We start from the raw sequence: 15004 nt of genomic DNA, 5'->3' as shown, positions 1-15004 counted from the left end.
GGGTAATTAGGGATGGGAATTAATGCTGGCCTGTCCAGCAACGTCCACATTCCAAAATGTTGTGGAACACACACTGCTGGTTGAAGCCATTCCTGGAGCGAAAATCAAGTCTGCTTGTCCTGCGCACAGAGTTTAAATGCCTCAGTCAATTTGTTATTTGTGCCTGTGCACTTCATGTCTGCTGCTTTCCCCTACCAATGAAAATGGGATCCGCCAGAAATGGGGGCGAGATTTCTGGATCCGGGTCCCATCCACCATTAGATCCCACTAAAATTCAGCCCTTAGTCTCCTTTTCTGCAATAATTTTATAGAAGTTTATAGTCCATCAATAGACCATAGTAATCAGAACCTGTGCATTGAGAACATTTTGTTCAATGGATTAATAGCACATATAGTTCCTACTTCAAATTTCAGCATCTCAAACTCTGAAAACTGATATGCCTGATATGGGGTACTTCACTAAAAGTGTCTTTCATTGGATTTCATTTCTACCCTCACTGCTGAGATGATAACTTGGCAGAGTGGATCACCTGTATGTTGTAGAACCTACTGGGTAAATCCAGCGGATTTTAAAATGGGAAGGGAATCGCCTCTGTCAGATATTACCATACAGCTGGTGAAGGTTAAAATTACTCTTGTTAGATATAAAAACTTGAAGAGGTTCAACTTTTTTTTCTCAACTATGCTGTATTGAACCAGGAGGAGTTCAATGCCAACACTGGGTGCTAGAAATGGGGAAAATTGTCAGCAACCATATCTCTAAAAGTTCAGCATGATAAAAATTCCCTCAAAGTTTTTTGAACAAGTTAATGATAAAGATTGAATTTGAAATTTTCAATAATAGTGATGTCAAGAGGTGGATGTTGTCTGTAATGGCAAGGTTTGAGTTTTAAAGCCATCCTGGGATGATGTCAAGCTGAATTGGTACTTGTTCCTGTTACAGGTACATAACAACAGAAAGGATCTCCAATGGTGTCAGAATGCAGGATACTCACAGACTAACTGGGATGTCAGATACAATCAAGACTACATAAACAATGTTCAGGTACAGGTACAAGTGATGACATTGGCTTGGCCTAAATAGCCAAGTGGTTATGGTACTGGGTTTGTAACCCTAAGATCAAGAGTTCAAATCTCACAATGGCAAACTATGAAACAACGTAACTTCATCTGAATAGGAACAGATGGAAACTTGTTTGTACTCGAAAGAGTTACAAGTGATGACATTGATTTCATATTTTTTTTAAATATTGCAGTTTTTCACACAAGTTGGTGAGAATCTTAGACTATATTATCATATTGCAATTGAAGATAAAGAGTTATTGTGACTCTCATTGGTTATCTCAGTATTTACGTGACCGAAGTGTGCTGGCTGCAAATTATCAGCAATGATTGGAATTTAGGGTTATAGGTAGCTGAGTAGGTGCACTGTTTAATAATAGTAGAGCTGATTTTACAGGATTTTAAAACTCTTCACCAAATGTGATGAATGTTATTTACGCTTTGTTTTGAAATGAGAGTGCATGTTTACTTAAAGGTAAGAGTTTCAAATAGAATAAAATTATTTTATTGAAAACTTGAAGGTTTGAACAACCATTAACTTGAAGATCAAAATTAAAATCCAGTAAATGAATAGGAAAATTATAAAATTGATTTATGCAATGGCTACTAGATTGACATCTGTCTGGAGATGTTTGGGGATGGGGAATTCAAGTCTTAACAAAGTTATTTTGTGTTGCAGATTGTAAGCTCACCAAGTGAGCTGAGGAGCGCACGAAGCTCTGTCACTTCCCAGGAATATGATGAGACCCGTCTGAGAAGCTCAGGGGGCTCAGAAGCTCAGAGTCCTGTACCAGCCAGAGTGCAGAGTCCTCAACCAGCCCAGGTACTATGCTTAAATAGAAATCAGCAATTGTAAGTAATCTGCTTAGCATTGCTGTATATTAAAAAAGACTGTGTTAAACTGATCCTGTTCATTCCAAAAAGAAGTTTTCTATTTTTTTTTTAAAACCTGAAATCAAATGAGAGGTTCTTTTGACTCCTCTTGTTCAGTACTGTGTCTGCAGCTTGGAAGGAAAATATTTGAGGTGGAGTTTTATAGCTGGTGTTTATAGTGAATATTTTAGAGGTTCGCTATTATGGCTGCATTACATGATGGGGAAAGAATGAAAATGTATGAAGCCTGGCTGGCGCCTGTGATAGAGTAGATGGTGTAATTGAACTCATGTAGTAGTGATACATCTTTAACTTGTAAGGTATTCCCCATAATCCATTTCTGAAGTCTATTTAGACTTTATTCATAACTTATAAATGATTGTTATGTCAGGGATCAACCTACTAGCAATTGGGAATTGCAGTTGGATTCACCTGCCCCCAACTACAGAATGCTAAAAATGGCTTTATCTTATCAGAATGGGTGTTGACATAGTCACAATTTTAATGAAGTATCTGCAGTCTTTGTACAGTGCTATAAATTGTGTATATGTAGCAGTTCTCCCATTAATGTACATTCTGGCACAATAATGTATACTGCTTTCCAATTAAATTGCATACAGTGACATAGATATAGTGTTTTCCCAATTACACAAGTTAACCATGAAAGTTCCTAGGTTAACTGAAGTGTCCCATGTATTTCGTACAGCCCATCCTGAAAATATTAAGACTGAGAATAGGAGTTGTTTTGGTTAAAGCCTAGGAGGCCCAAATTTTGTGTATTCACAAAGGCAAGAAATTACATCTGAGAACAAAGACTGTTGAAAAAAAACAGAAAATATGCAGAGTGTTTGATCCTGGGGTTGGATAGATACATAATTTAAGTTGTGTCATAGTAAAAGTTCTTTAGCTTGCTGATTTTCTATTCTGAATTTATATAGTAAGATAATTAATTTATAACTTGTTATTAGTTGTTACGTCAGAGATCAAACTTACTTAGCAATTGGAATGTGAATCTAAAGGTGAAAAGTAAGTTAACTTATCAAGTTTAAACCTTTCACCAACTCTCTGACTGGGTCTCTGTCAATCATATCCCTGTTAAGTCAGTATTGGATGCTTACTCAGTGTCAGACTGTTAGAGAAAATGATTGCGTTAGCAAATTTCAGAATACTTATATACTTTCAGGAAGATGGGCAAGAATGTTCATCTCCATAGTGCTTGCATTATTCAGCAGTTAAACAGGCAGACTGTTCAGACTTATATCAATATCTCTGAGGCCTTGTAGCACAGTTGGTAGTGCCCCTGCCTCTGAGCTGGAGCTCTGGGTTCAATTCCCACACTAGGACTTGATGACTAAGGAAGGTGTGTTCATAACTTGGCCAATAGGTTGGGAATCAACCTGCAAATCTCTCCAACTCGTGCCAATGGCAGGCTAAAAGTGGGAGAGATTTCTGGTTAGCCATATGATCAAAAGAAAGTTTGAGCCACTATCCCTAGCTCCAGACTACAACATGTAAAAACTCAGACTTCCTGAGTGAATTGTAAGACACCATCAACATCTCAAACTCCCATATCAGATAAAATATGCTTCAGGTTGTCTCTGTCCATTTGGTAATAAGCACATAAGCAAGAATGGAACCAAGCAATGGCTGTCCCACACAGCTGGACATCAGGGTAGTATGGGAGAGTGGTATGGCCAATTATGTCAAAGATTTCATTATTATCACAACCTCAGAAGAGAATGTCATTTGTGACATTGATTAAGGGCCATATCTGTGTTTTTTGAGGGGCAAAGGCTAGAGTGGAAGGATTCAACTGGACCTGTGGAGGAGGTGGGTTTGAAGCTTGAAGGCAACAGCATAAGAGCATTGAAGATGAAAGGAAGATAGAGTGTAGTTAATGAGGGTAGAATGTAGGTTTCAGTTTTGAGAGGAAGATTTGTGAATGATAATAAAAGTGTTCACTTAAACGTAAGTTGCTTGAGTCAAATTAACATTTAAACTATGAAAAAATTGTCTTTTTTTCTTGCTTTTCCATTTAATCTGTTTAGCCTGCATTTAGAGATTGATGTACTGAGTAAAATGGACGCCATTTTTTGAGGAGGGTTGTCCGACATGGTTGTTGTAGCTGTACTTTAGAGGTTGCTACGGTTAGGCATTATGGCTGTAACTCTTTCGAGTACAAGCACGTTTCCATCTGTTCCTATTCAGATGAAGTTACATTGTTTCATAATTTGCCATTGTGAGATTTGAACTCTTGATCTTGGGGTTACAAACCCAGTACCATAACCACTTGGCTATTTAGGCCAAGCCTTTATTGTTTTGTAGATTAAACTACATGGTAATTGGATCCTCTATTAAGATGTTAACTCCACACCCTATGGAGCACAACATCTGACTAAAATGAGCATAATTGTAATTGTTGTAGGATCAATCATCAATTTTCAACAAATAATACATCTAAATTAATTAAAGCTTGTATGTAAGCTAAGCTTTCTAGTCAAATTCAAGCCAAGTTGATGTTTCAGCCAAATAATGAACTCACTCCCATTTGGATATTATTTGGCTTTAATAATATGAAAGGCATCATTCAAGCTCCACCCTTTTTATGCTGTGTGATATCTCTTTTGACAACTTGAGGCATTAGTACCTGATTACGTATCTGTACAAAAACAATGCAATATGAATTAACATATTGGATTTAGTTCAGTAATAATATCCAGTTCCCTGTTTGTTTACGAGTTTATCTAATGGAAAGCTGCAGACTGGGAAAGTCCCCGGCTTGTACTAAGTTGGCTGAATTCATTCAAGGCAGCAGGTGGAGTGCTACTATTGATCTAAGTGCCCCCAGGTTAGGTCGGGATTATTTTCTCTAATTGTGATCCGGTGACTTCTACTCTGAGTGCAAATATATAGACACCAGATAAGGACAGAATTAAGCTCAGCTTGGATTCACAGTTGAGGCTTTTATGTGACTTATGACCATTAGGGCAGGGTACATTTGAATGTGTGACATCTGTTGAACCATACCTAGTTAGGAATCAATTTCTTCAGTCAGAGAATAGGGAGAAATCAGTCTTGAGGGAAAGATAAATGGAGTTTACATGTACACCTGCAAATTATTCATGATTTTCTGTCTTAAATTGGTTTCCTGGAAAAGATGCCAAACAGATTTGATATTGTAAAAAATATTATGGGCAGTGAAGTTGAAAATGACCCCGAATATTTGAGAGAAACTATGAAGCTACCTTTATCTTCTGTATTCTCAGTAAAAGCAAACATGTTGACATTTTATTTATTTCACCTGTTGAACAAAGATTGGAGTTCTTTGCTGAGAAAACTTCTTTCTGTTTAATTAGAAATATTTTAACAAAAAGCAAATTGAATTACAGATAGTTTAATTTAAAAAAAATTGGTTAATGAGTTGATGTCATGTGAAATTAATTGTATGGGAATGTTCCCGTGTAAAGCTGTAAATAACACGTAAATATGAAAAGAAAATGTTAGACACACGTTCTGGTGAAAGGGCATTGACCTGAAATATTAGGTTGGATTTTCGTTGAGTCATTCTGACTTGGACACCTTTAAAAATGGCAGGTGGGACCTGAATGTTGAAGTCCCGTCCCTGTTTCCAGCAGATCCCATTTTTGCTGGTAGGGGAAAAGGAGTAGGACGTGAATCACAAAGGTGGGAAACCCAAACTCAACAGGGCCATTTGAAATTAGTGCTGAGATCGAAAAGGCCCTATTTGCACTGTTCCAAGAGCCTTAATATGCAGTGTGGGAGTCAGGAATTTATGGAAGAGGCGTAAACACTTTTTAAGGGTGGATAAGGCCTGTTTAAGTGTTATGATCTCAAGTAGTTTAAATCCCTAGCCATTTAAAAATGAAAAAAAAGACTACAGCAGTCAGGGTCAAAAAGCAGATACCTGCTGCTTGAGTAAATTGATTAGCAAGCAATCTGGCGCAGCTTAGAAAAACCATTAACCTTCTGTTTCTCCAGTTTCAATAGACTTCATTGTTGACATTTCCCAAAGGCTATTATTACAGCTGAGCCATTCAAAAATTCTTGGCTTAGTTTTAAATGGTCCAAAACCACTTATCTCTGCAGAAGGGATAAGTTCACATTTTGATTGACAGTTTTAAGAGGCTATTGAAGGATTAGATACCTTTGATATGAGCAAATAGAAGTTTGTTTTTACATAGATTGACCACGGGATTTAATACTTTTGAATGGGCTTCATGAATGAGAGTTTTCTTTTAGTATCAAGTGTATATGAGGTAGAGTTCTCTTAGATTGTTAGAAGTTTAATTCTTTTTCATCTCCACATGGCTCCTGATTTCTGTTCATCATGGGTGAGTGGGTAAGGAGGGGGCATGGGGGTATAAGGGAACATGGGGTTGGAATGGGCATATGGGGTATGAGGGGGCATGGAGGTGGTTCAGGGGATTGTTGAGGGCTATAGGCTGTAACAACCTTTTATACAATCGGGCCAAAGTCTCAGATAACTGAGGTGGACCTTCTAACTAGCCTGCCTCAGCACTTACTCACCTCTGTAGCTGACTGCAGACTGCTTCCGGACTGCTGACTCAATCATGCTGCCCCAGAATGAAAATCATGTATGCGGGGGTCATTTCCATGGAGACAGCTCTGACAAGTTGGGAGAGTTTCTGACTTGAGCCTCCGGTCTTGATGGCGAAAATCCGTCCCATTATCTGTTCCTCACTCCACAGATGTTGCCTGACCTACTGAGGTCCCCACCTCCTTCCGTCTATTTCAGATTTACAGCATCTGCAGGATTTTATTTTTCTAACAGCAATCTTAAGTTGCAAAACAGAGTTCTGGTTTAATTAACCTAGGATGATGTAATTTGGGAGGTGTGGTTTTCACTTATGCCTTCTAGCTGCTGGCAGTTAGGTTTTTGAAACATTTATGAACTGTAACATTTTCTTGTTGTGAACACCTTTAAAGGAACAGATGCTTCTGCTGTGGTCTTGTGCAAGCATTTTAGTTATGTCCAAAATGATTAATTGTGGTGTTTTTACCACATGGTTAACTTAATTGAATTTGCTTTGATTAAAGGATATTGACGTAAAACAAGATGAGGTGAACTTTAAAAACCGTAAAGTACATCAGGTGAAGCAGTACATCACACACAATCTTTTGTACTTGTAACTATTATGTCCATTCCTTACAGAACACTTATAATTCAGGAACATTCACCAGAAGTGGTCTATTCTCTAATTGTGATAGGTACTTAGTTGAGTTAATGATAACTTACTCTATCTTGTAAGCAGCTAAAAATTACTTTGAAAATCATAGGCCTGGTTATGAGTACTATTTAGCTTGATGAATGTAAACATAGTTGACATTTCCTTAGCAAAATTTCAATAGCAGCTCAGATACATTACATAAAAACTAGATTTCAAGAGCTAAGTCCTAAAACCAAGGTTACAATTATTGGCTTTTACGTAGATGGTCTTTACACTGATGCCTTTAAGTGGTATTTGCTATTGGCAAGTCTTTTTAGTTCTGGTTATGTCGTCATCCCATAGTTTGCATTATTCTCCAATTCTTGGAGTCAAAACAAATCTTCCTGTGAAGAATGCAAGCCTGTTTTGGTTATGGTGAAAAAAAGACTTTTAGTTTCTTCTCCCTATCCCCTTACACCCAGGCAGGCTCCCACTATTCATCTTGCTTCAGTTATTGGGATGAATACTTTAGTGCTTGCACTATTCCAATAAAAATAATGTTCATTGGTCATTCATATCTGGATGAGACAAAATGTGCTGAAAGTAAATGAACCTAGCATTGTGGGTCACCAGGAAATTCAGACCCCCTATTAAAGCTGCATTTATGTGTACTTCCTTTGAGAAAGTATCTTCGGGGAGAATTTTCAGCTTGGCAAGCAGGGTGACGTCGGGTGAGTGCATACCCGACACAGGGAACATCCCCCACCCCCCGCCTGCACAGGGCGCACACAGCGCTTCCGGGTCCGCATCATGCTGGGCGGGCCTTAATGGGCCTGCCCACATAAAATGGCGGCATGGTTCTGATCGGGGGGCACCCATCGAGTCCATGCCCGTTCCCGCACGACCTCCCTGATGGGGGGAAAATTCTCCCCTTGATAATTCTTTCATTCATATCCTTGTTTTCAAATCCCTCCAGACCTTTGCCTTTCCCTATCTCTGTATTCTCCTCCAGCCCCAAAATCCTTGGAGATAACTGTGCCCCTCTAATCCTGGTCTCTTGTGCATTCCCAATTATAACCACTTCACCATTTGTGGCTGAGCCTTCAGTTGCCCTGGTTCCAAGTTCTGGAATACCCTCCCCAGACCTCTCCACCTCTCTACCTCGCTTTCCTCCTTTAAGACATTCCTTAAAAACAGCCATCTTTGGCTAAGCTTTTGGTCATCTGATCTAATAGCTCCTTATATGACTCAGTGCAATACTTCATTTTATAATGCTCCTTTGAAACACCTTGGCACGTTTCATTACGTTAGTGGCATCTTATCAATTACGTTATTCCTTTTGCAGTACCGATTGAGAGCCAGGAACAAATGATACTTGGGTGTTTCTAGTATAAATGCAGGTATAGATGTTTTTGTATTTATTTTTATTCATTCATGGGATGTGGGCTTCGCTGTCCAGGCCAACATTTATTGCCCATTACTAGTTGCCCTTGAGAAGGTGGTGGTGAGCTGCCTTCTTGAACCACTGCAGTCCATGTGGTGTAGATCCTCCTCCCTAACAACACTGTGGGTGTGAGCTCCAGGATTTTGACCCAGCGACAGTGAAGGAACGGCGATATATTTCCAAGTCAGAATGGTGAGTGACTTGGAGGAGAACTTCCAGGTGGTGATGTTCCCATGTATCTGCTGCCCTTGTCCTTCTCAATTATAGTGGTCGTGGGTTTGGAAGGTGTTGTCTAAGGAGGCTTGGTGAATTCCTGCAGTGCATCTTGTAGATGGTACACACTGCTGCTACTGTGTGTCGTTGATGGAGAGAGTGAATGTTTGTAGATGTGGTGCCAATCAAGCAGGCTGCTTTGTCCTGGACAGTGTCAAACTTCTTGAGTGTTGTGGGACCTGTGCTCATCCAGGCAAGTGGGTAGTATTCCATCACACTCCTGACTTGTGCCTTGTAGATGGTGGACAGGCTTTGGGGAGTCAGGAGGTGCGTTACTTGTCGCACAATTCATAGCCTCTGACCTGCTCTTGCTGCCAAAGTATTTATATGGCTAGTCCAGTTCAGTTTCTGGTCAATGGTAATATCCAGGATGTTGATAATGGGGGATTCAGTGATGGCAATGCCATTGAACGTCAAGGGGTGATGGTTGGATTCTCTTTTGTTGGAGATGGTCATTGCCGGTCACTTGTGTGGCACGGATGTTACTTGTCACTTGTCAGCCCAAGCCTGGATATTGTCCAGGTCTTGCTGCACATGGACTTGGACTGCTTCACTATCTGAGGAGTCTAGAATGGTACTGAACATTGTTTAATCATCAGCGAAAATCCCCACTTCTGACTTTATGATGGAAGGAAGGTCATTGATGGAGCAGCTGAAGATAGTTGGGCCCAGGACACTATCCTGAGGAACTCCTGCAGTGATGTCCTGGAGCTGGGATGATTGACCGCCAACAACCACAACCATCTTCCTTTGTGCTAAGTATTACTCCCACCAGTGGAGAGTTTTCCCCCGATTCCCATTGACTCAGTTTTGCTCGGACAGCTTGATGCTACACTTGGCCAAATGCGGCCTTGATGTCAAGGGCAGTCACTCCCATCTCACTTCAGGAGTTCAGCTCTTTTGTCTATGTTTGAACTAAGGCTGTAGTGAGGTCAGGAGCCGAGTGGCCCTGGCAGAACCTAAACTGGGCGTTAGTGAGCAGGTCATTGCTAAGCAAGTGCTGCTTGTCAGCACTGTTGATGACCCCTTCCATTACTTTACTGATGATCGAGAGTAGACTGGGGCAGTGATTAGACGGATTGGATTTCTCCTGCTTTTTGTGTACAGGACATACCTAGGCAATTTTCCACATAGCCAGGTAGATGCCAATGTTGTAGCTGAACTTGAACAGCTTGGCTAGGGGCCCGGCAAGTTCTGGAGCACAAGTCTTCAGTACAATTGCCAGAATATTGTCAGGGCCCATAGCCTTTGCAGTATCCAGTGCCTTCAGCCATTTCTTGATATTATGCGAAGTGAGTCGAATTGGCTAAAGAATGGCATCTGTGATGCTGGGGACCTCTGGAGGAGACTTAGATGGATCATCCATTAGGCACTTCTGGCTGAAGATTGTAGCAAATGCTTCAACCTTTTCCATATCTTTTGTATATAGATCCCTTTTTATACTTTAATTTGTGTACTCCTGATAATGGAAAGTATTTTTGCATCAAAAAATTTGAATTATAAGATAATTTGGATGAATTCTCAAGTGCAGTTAGGGATGAGCAACATCCCATGAAGGCTTAAAAGAAGTCACACATTCAGTAAAACTCTGTCTGCTTTGCTCATGAATCATGTTGTTTCTGTCAAATTGTACTGATGTACCATTTTCCAACATAGCGCTGTTTGTCACCACCATCTGTGGAAAAGGTTGAAGCATTTAACAGTAAATCAAAGGTGATGCCTTTTGCTGATTTTGCATATTCTTTAGCTAGGATCTTGACTGACTGGTCAGAACTTGTTTGCAACAGACATCTAAAATGTCAGGAACAAGGTGTGTTGAAAATGTTTTAATCAAAATTGATTTTTGTATTTAAAAAATGCTGTACTTATTTTGATCAGGTGACAAACCATTTACTATACATTTTCTTTTTAAGTATTGCGCTGGAATGTTTTTCAGCAAGTTTAAAGGAGTCCTAGCTAATGCAGAATGCGTTGCTGCTTTGTTTGTAATTGCTAAATTTCTTTGGGATGGTCAAACTCAAGCACCAACAGCAATAAGTTAAGTTCCACACCTGAAATGGAAGATTTGAATTTGTGCAAAAAAGTTTGAAAACACTCCAAATTTGTACCAGTTCAGTAGCAATGGGGAATGAGCAAACAATCACTTCTACATCAAACATCATTCTGAACTTGTTCCTCTTTGGGTACACAAGAAGGTAGAGACTCCCATCTATTTTTCAACCGGAGGGTGAGACACAGGTACAAAGGTTAAATTCTGCCCCTGGAATGGAACTTGAACCCGGAGCTTGGAGGCACTGCTACCTATTGAGCCACAGATCTACATGCACCCATTCTGTCTCCCATTATCTCTGCTGGAAATTTGCACATGGACATCATTGAGCTCAACCATGATGCTCCGTCCACAGCTTGGATATACCAGCTTGGGCACTTAGGTAAGGGACCACCATGTCTGGCATTGTAACTCAGCAGAGAGTTAATGCTTATAAGAAAAGGAAGAAAAGAAGATTATTGAAAAAAGGGGAATGAAAAAGAATCACCTTGGAAATTTTGGAAGCTTTATCTATAAAACTAAGTTTTGGTTTTGCTGTTCCATTGATTATCTTGTCTTTATTATGCTTGTCCAACTAGTGCTTCCTCTTGATCAGGAAGGTTGACAGTGGGTTTCTCTGGAGTGATGTTGGTACCAAGATGTCATACTTGCTGCTGAATGGCCCCAGTAATCAGTACTGAACCAGGCAGGTTCACAGTATTCTATGTATGACCAACCAGCCTGGGTTATTGCAGACCTAGGGAAGTAGGATTGGGAATTCTTTTCATTCAGTTCCAGATAGTGTAAAACCTACTTTCAGAACAGGTGGAGGGGCCTTCACTAGAAAAGCAATATAAAACTTGTCATTGTTCAGTGCTGGAAGGCTACATGGCTGTAACTGATAAAACTTTGTGTACACTTTTGAGGGGCACTATGAAATTCTGAACAAATTGCCCTTCTAAATACTTTCATCAGTGCTTTGTTCAGAGGTATCTAAATTCCTGTTAAATTATCATCTTTTCTGCAGTTAATAATTTAAATTGCATCAATTTGGGAATTTTCAAGCACTGTCTATTTTCTCTGTTCTGTTTCCATTTATCTTCATTGTCCATTGCGTTTTTGATGGCTCAATTCCAAAATCAGCAATTTCCTTTCGATTGCATTTATTCAGCACCTTTTTAAGGAAGCAAAATAGCATAAAATTCCTTACAGACAAGGCTGAGTGATGATTGAATGTTTTGTGAAGGAAGTGGGTTTAGTAGACCAGAATCAGAGGACAGGTAGAGTAGAGGTTTACTGTTGAGTGCCAAGAATATTTTGATGACAATATGGGATAATTTTGCAGACACAGATAATGTTTTTGGTGACTCTAGCCAGAATTTTTTTCAGGTGTGAAAGGAGAGGAGACCTGACTGGAGGGATTCAAATAAGGAGAGGTGGATTTAGAGCTGGGAAGTTATGACACATTCAGGGATATTGGGATCGAAAGGGAGGTTGAAGATGTGCCCTTACTTCACATAACCTTCATTCCTCTAGCAGCGCAATGCCACAGCCACCCCAGTGCTCTTCAGTAGAGCCCGATAACTTTTTTTTTAATATTGCAGTTCCTCAAAAACAGTTTCTTCATATCTTAAGTTCAACCAATAGCTGCTGCTTATTCTTGATGAGCTCACGCTTGGTCTTTCTGACCTCAAATGGAGGTCCATATTGTCTTTTCAGTTAAAGATGTAACTAAAAACTGCACTATAAAGCCTATGTTTATCTCCAGAATTGAATACTACTCCCATGTCAGGGGATTTCCTCAGACATACCTATTGGAAAGGATAGAAGAAAGTATACTAGGTGTTCCTTTTCTCACTTCAGTCCTTCATGATTTTCATTCTCTTTTTACTTGTGTGTCTCTTTTGATTTTATCATTGATCTCCTGAGCTTCCGTCTCTCCTTCATGTTAAACAGCACAAACATGCTCTTCATTTTCAGTGCGCTGAAACCATGACTCATTGTCCTTTCTAATCATCCTTTAGCAGGATTACCTCAAAATCAGTGAACTTCTTTTAGCTTTGCCTTCCTTTTCTCGTACAATCTTAAGGCTTTTAAAATTTAAGCTCGATAGCACCTAGTTATTTCTTGATTTTGCCTTCCTTCTCTGCTTATTCTTTTCAACCTTGTTTATGGCCGATGCTGTAGGTCAACTCCCTTCACCCAAGCTTCTCAAAATAAAAGCAAAGTAGAAAATGTTGGTGCTATACAGCCCATTTATTTGATTGTTTATTGTTATTGTATGTAAGTTTGTTCTTAACCTTTGGAAATGTCTCAGTTGAAATGTTACCAATCTGATTTAACAGAATACCAACTGAAGAATTGTAGCAAATGTTGGCAAACCTTTCCAGAAATGCAGTCACTTAGGATAGAATATTAAAATCAACAATCAATTTATTACTAAGTAGTTTAAAATATGAAGCAATCCAGGGTAAAACGTAGCACTCAGTTCTGATGACGACTCCACACAGTTAAGTTAATGTATTGTCCCAAATATTTTAACCTTATATTTAAGTCTCATAAGTTGGGTAATGAAGTTGAGATCAATGAATTGGTGCTTGGTTAAACTGGAATGAAAACAAAACAAGCCCTTGAAACTGGGAGCCAGACCAAAATTAAATTATCTTGATTTGTGACTCTAGCCCATTGAAGGTTGCAATCAAAGTTGTGGTTTTGGGCATTCAGAGATGTTCCTGATGGTAAAGCCAGCCTACTTTTTAACAATACAGTTGATTTACCAATGAGATGGAAGAAAATGCAATGATAAAAGACATGCCCCAGGCAAACTTGCTTATATTTCACCCCTTCCTTGGATTCACCTAGTTCTGTCGAAGGTCATGAGGACTCGAAACGTCAACTCTTTTCTTCTCTGCCGATGCCGCCAGACCTGCTGAGTTTTTCCAGGCAATTCTGTTTTTGTTTTGGATTTCCGGCATCTGCAGTTTTTTGTTTTTAACTGTATCCCACCCTGTCATCATGCCCCAGACATGCTGTCCTCCCATGCAGTGGTTTATACATGCAAGTGCCTGCATTGATTTTGTGTATATATTTTTCCATATTCTGTTCCTACATATCCTACATCTTAGTGAAAAAGCAGCTTAAAAATACGAGATATTAACAGATAGTGTATTTTTCTAGCACCCTCTATTTTCTCTGTTCTGTTTCCATTCATCTTATTATCAGTTGTCTTTTTGATGATTCAATTCCAAAAACAGCAACTTCCTTCTGATTGCATTTATCCAACACCTTTTTAAGAGGAACAGCATAAAATTTCTTAGAGGTGATGAGAGATGATCGATTATTTGGTGAAAGAATTGGGTTTAATAGGCCAGAATCAGAGAACTGGTGAAATAGAGGTTCACTCCTGAGTGCTAAGAATATTTTGATGAAAACACAGGGTAATTTTGCAGATACAGAGGAGCTTTTCCCGGAGCTTTCACCGACATAACTACTGGACCCGTTAGTGAGCAATATAAGGTAATTGGCACTCTTTGCCAGTTCGGATGCCAGTCTGAAGGCTTCTGAACTAGAACGTATAGGCTACCTCCCTGTACTGTGGCATCTCCATGTTGCAAGACTCTTGCTTGTTTCGGTGTCCTCTTCCCAACTTAAAAAGGGACCCGATCTTCATGTAAAGGCAAAGTTGAGCAAAGGACCAGAATGTCTGTGATATTTCCCTCACAACTATGCTACACACAGGTGTACATATTTGGCAAGTAAACAATAGGGGAGGATTTTGCCTTATTCTGCCCAGTGGAAACCAGGTGATATAGGAGTTGAGATGAAAGTGGTCCAGTGAGTTGTTCTCTTTTCGCCAATAGCTTTCTTAGAGTCCTGGGACTGACACTCACCCACCTGATTGAGGCAGGGGCCTCATGAATTTATTCTAATATATCCAAATGCAAATAGGGCTCCAAAGGCATGTTTAGAGCCAATGGGTGGTCAGTCTGCTTAGTAGAAGCAGTCAGACCCGAAGTGAAGACTCTCCAAGGTAAGTTTTTTGAAGAAAAACTTATTGTTGTGGAAGCAGGAAATTAGGGGTTCTCTCCTGGATCCCACAAGAATAGTTGTGGTAATGTTGCCCAGGACTTCCCC

The 15004-nt window shown here is 39.7% G+C and overlaps 1 protein-coding gene across 2 annotated transcripts in view; it reads left to right on the top strand.

The window, feature by feature from the left end:
- The window catches only part of pof1b (POF1B actin binding protein), a 103176-nt gene that overhangs the window by 42735 nt on the left and 45437 nt on the right, over positions 1-15004 (top strand). For both annotated transcript variants that reach the window (XM_041196314.1, XM_041196315.1), the window contains 2 exons: positions 944-1045; positions 1742-1885. In XM_041196314.1, the coding sequence (XP_041052248.1) occupies positions 944-1045; positions 1742-1885 (246 nt within the window). The remainder of the gene's footprint in view (positions 1-943; positions 1046-1741; positions 1886-15004) is intronic.

The sequence above is a fragment of the Carcharodon carcharias genome, chromosome 9 (assembly GCF_017639515.1).
Source record: "Carcharodon carcharias isolate sCarCar2 chromosome 9, sCarCar2.pri, whole genome shotgun sequence".
NCBI classification, from domain to species: domain Eukaryota; kingdom Metazoa; phylum Chordata; class Chondrichthyes; order Lamniformes; family Lamnidae; genus Carcharodon; species Carcharodon carcharias.
This window is presented reverse-complemented; position numbering and strand designations above follow the sequence as displayed.